This window comes from Parasteatoda tepidariorum, chromosome X1 (assembly GCF_043381705.1).
Source record: "Parasteatoda tepidariorum isolate YZ-2023 chromosome X1, CAS_Ptep_4.0, whole genome shotgun sequence".
NCBI classification, from domain to species: Eukaryota; Metazoa; Arthropoda; class Arachnida; order Araneae; family Theridiidae; genus Parasteatoda; species Parasteatoda tepidariorum.
The window spans coordinates 80,078,819-80,083,464 of NC_092214.1; the positions used below are offsets into that span (position 1 = coordinate 80,078,819).

Below are 4,646 nucleotides of genomic sequence, written 5' to 3' on the forward strand. Positions count from 1 at the left end.
CTTTCGAAATGCAATTATTTTGCAAAATGAATAAAAATATTAATTAGCAAGTTATTTTCATTCATTTTCGAGTTTTATGCATTTGTTTAATAAATTTTAAATAAAAAATGTTGGATTTTGTTATTACGTTTTTCAATTTTCTTTTTGAGCTCACTAATAATGCATTTTTGTCTTAATACATTTTTTGCTAAATACATTTTTGCCTGGTACATTTTTTACTAAAATTATGTTTATGCCCGACCTTGTCAAACAACGCCCAGTCAAATCTCTAAGAACTTCAGAACTATTTGTGCTATTGAAAACTATTATAGTTACAATTTTAACTCTTGAAAACTCGAAGGTATTAATTTAGCCGCTGATACTAAAATTCGGTTACAAATTTTAATTATTCCGTCAGGCAGAAATGCTCGGAAAGTGATTTTCTCGCATGACTTCAGCGTTAGCCATTGTTACAAATAAAACTGTAGACTGTTTTGTTTCAACTCATACTGCACATTCAATTATTTTTTACTAGCTCAAAGATCACAAAGCTATCTGGTGTTTGCTTTGTTTATGATTGTGCTTTTAAAACGCGTTTCTATAGAGTAAAACAATTTTAAATCAATGGTTATTTAAATAAATAAAAATAATAAACTAAAAATTAAAATCAATAGATAAAATTTCTTTTTCGTGCAAAGCCAAAAAAAGGTTTGATATTAAAATTATATTTGATTTTAAAATTATATTATACTATTATATTATAAAATTATATTATAATATTCTTCCGAATTTAAAAATAAATTAATGTCCATAACTTTCAAAATTAAAAATAATTAAATAAATAACAACAATTTTGCAAAAACATTAAAGAACATAAGAATATTATTCAATAAAATTTTAGGTTACTTTGAATTTTCGATTTCCTAGAAATGTACTTTTAAATCGTTACTTTTTTTGTTTAGTACTTGTGCTTTTACTTGTACTTTTTACTCGTTACTTTTTAAAATAAGAACTTTTTACTTGTTACTTTTTTTAAGAATACTTGTACTTTTACTGGTTGCTTTTTAAAAGTAACGCTGCCATATATTCACACCAGTTGTTTTGTTTTCTGTCAGGATTGAACTTACGGGCCCTCGTATTCCAACAGAATATCATTTTCCATTTGCAGTATCCAGCAGCCTCAGACGAAGCTAAAATTATAAGAGAAAAAAATTAAACTTTACATTGAAAACACTAAATTAGTTAAAGCAAATTTAAAACTATTAGCATTGAATATTTCTGTAAAACTGAAATCATTTAAAATAAATTTAAATAGGTCTAAAATTTAATAGGTAGATTTCCGTAACAATACCTGAACCAAAAAATCTCAGTATCACTGCGCAAGAGTCGAAAAATATTTCATTTATAGCCGCTCTCAAGTAATAATTTTATTCTTTCCTAATTATTTTTTTTTAAAAAGAAATTATAGTTCAAAACCCTTAAGCCTTTTTCAATTGAAGTGAATATTCAAGTACATATACAGATACAAAAATATATCAAATTCAATGCTTTTTAATTTTTTTCTTTTAAGATAAAGTACAATGACACTTAACTATCAAAATATTTTTGTACATTGTATAAGCTCAAAGAGTCAATAGGAAATATTCACACTTCATAGGAAATATTCACACTTCAATAGGAAATATTGGGATATATTCACACTTCAATAGGAAATATTAGGATATATTCACACTTCAATAGGAAATATTAGGATATATTCACACTTCATTCAATAGGAATTATTAAAAACTTCCTAAATAAAAATTTTAACACCTTTTCAGCACTGCTCTTCATTTAACGTAAACACACTTTAAATAAACCATATTGTTGCTTAGTTTTTAACCATTTGCTATCATTTATAAATTAATATAACTAATCATGTATCAAAAACATGCAAATCTGTCTATATTCAGGAAATTAAGATAAAGATGTTTAACTCATTATTTTACAATATATTAAACAGGAAATTTAAATAATGTAACAATAGTGTTCGTCTTGGGAATAAAATTTCAAACATTCTAAAATGTAATGGTTTTAACTAAAAAGGAGCCGATTAATTAATAATTATTTTTACATGGCAAACTTCTTTGATAAAAATTATTTTTTATCTTTATCATTGTTGCAATGAAATTCTGTCAGATGCGAATTACTATGTAAACATTGTTTTTACGAGCCTATTCTAAATTTACTACAATGCTTGTAATTTATAGTCGGACAATACGTTTTAACAGAGTAGTCAACTTACGTTCTGTTAGAATTTATAAATTATAAAAAACTCTTATGAATGATAAAATTACGCGTAAATTTAAGTACAAATCACAATAATTAAACTTCCTAGAATATTAAGCCTTCTTATACATCACCTAGTAAGCATAACATAAAGCGAGCGGATACTTCAGAAGTTTTCTAAATTTCTTCGGGTTTTATGAAGCCTGTTATCGCTTGTACTTGTTATTACTATTGTTACAACCATCCATAAGAAATGACGCTTTGTCCTTATTTCTGCGAACAAGCAGCAACATTTTGTTCACTCTTTTCAAAATGTGCTGTTTCTGAAAAAAACTGAAACTGGTAACAACAGTAAAATCACCAAGAAACGCAAATTTGTTGGGACTTTACCTCGAACCTTGTTTCAAAATTTATCATACTAAACTTCATTTCAAATAAATATTTTGTAACTATTTTTCTGATTTTCATTAGTATATTATACGTTTTACCCTTATATTTCATAAAATAAATCATAATTTAAATAAGATTAATTTTCAAAATTTTTCTTTTTATGATTATTCTGCCATTTGCATTCTCAGACTACCCTTTTTTTTATGATCTAAATCGATATTGAGAAATAAACTCTTTTATAAAAAAAAAACATTAGATTCTTTTAACTCCAAAATATATGTATATTTGACACATGCAATAAAAAAATACGTAATTTCGATACTAATTTGATTTTAAAAAAATACGCCGAGAGAGAGAGAGAGTAAAATTATGAACACAGATTTTTCTCATATTTCGTCATAAAGAAACAAAAATGAAAATGTTCAAATAAGCAGTTTCAATAATTTCGTTAATCCCAGAATTGAAATCTGTTTGAAGGAAAAACATTTTTATTTGAGAGCTAATAATAGAAACAATTTAAATATTATTGTTTATATCAACTTATTCCTTTATTTTATTGATAGCGTCATCAAAGATAAAGAAAAGCCTCGAATACAATCATTCTGTGGATGCCCTAAATTATGTAGCTTGAATAATTTTAAACAAATAAGTAATAAAGGTTGTAAAAAATAAACTTAGTCGAATTCCTCTTGTAATAACCCTTTAATATATCTAGGATAAATTTTAGAAAGGACAAATAAAAAAATTAATTTTCAAAAAATTTAGAGTAGATCATGGAAGTTAAGTTTTTAAAAATAAATGCCCTTGCAACTATTTAACTTTGATTCCTGAGGGTAGGAAGTATTTTATTATCTCATTCGACTTTCGAAATTTCAATTGTAAATGAAATTCTTTGACGTCCTTAAAAATTCTTTTAAGGTTAGCAGTAAAAAAAATTGCACTGCGCAGATTTTTTTTAGAAAGTTGTGACTAGTTTCTTTTTCTTTTTTTTTTTTTTTCAATTTTAGAACCTCATTATTTTAGTATTATTTCATAAAAGCAAACATTCGCATTTTAATATTTTTACAGGGTTCTTGTGGTCCTTAAAAAAATACGAAAATCGTTCCATCAATATTGTAATTATGAATTTACCTTTAACCTTAAAATTATAATTTTAAGACTTAAGGTTTAGTAGCCAGATATTTGGAGTTGTTGAAACTGGATATTGAGGTGAATATAAAAATGATAAAAAGCATTTTATCTTCTTAGTTTTACTGCCCCCATTTCAGTTTCGCAAAGACCTTATGAAGTCTATTTAAAAGGAGAGTATTGTATCATATATACGTATGTGGTGATGGGGAGAATCGTTTAAGGAATTTGTAAACAAAGGAAATAAACAAAAATAGTAGCAATATTTGGTGATAAATGTAGCTGATCATAAGTGAAGAATATGTTGAGTTGCATTTTATGCTGAATTTCCGAAAATAAGTTTCAGAATGTATTGAAACATCAGGATGCTGTTTACAAATTATCTTCTTACAAAGAAAACCGCGAACTTAAACTTTTGGCAGAATGAAATGAATTTTAAATTAATGAATCATCATACAATATTCTTAAACAATAATTCAATGTTTCACAATATTTCAATGTTTTACAATAGCATTTTTTCTTGTTCGTTTCTTTTATCTCACTTTCCCTTCCCTAAACAAACGAAGTAGATGTTGCACCAAGCAGATGTTTCCAACCCAGTCAGATGATGCACTTGTATGGTGTCAGCAGTGGGATCAATATGCATTTTCTGTCTCATTCCCTCCAGGGAATGAGTAATTATTCATTATTGGTCAAAGGGTTGGACACTAATATGTGTTGATAAGGCCTTCATTTCAACTCCTTTTTGCTCACAGTTCTGTTAAAAAAAGCCAACAAACTACCCTTATGAAAAAATCGAGGTATAAATGAGGTATAAACGAGGTATATTTTAAAGGTATAAAGGAGGTTGTAATTTAAATACGTCGTTGAGGATGAAAAGG

The 4,646-nt window shown here is 26.5% G+C and overlaps 1 protein-coding gene across 1 annotated transcript in view; it reads right to left on the minus strand.

Moving 5' to 3' along the window:
* LOC122272696 (uncharacterized) overlaps positions 1-4,646 on the minus strand; it is a 7,973-nt gene that overhangs the window by 1,206 nt on the left and 2,121 nt on the right. Inside the window, exon 2 of the mRNA XM_071187285.1 lies at positions 1,107-1,169. Within this exon, the coding sequence (XP_071043386.1) occupies positions 1,107-1,169 (63 nt within the window). The remainder of the gene's footprint in view (positions 1-1,106; positions 1,170-4,646) is intronic.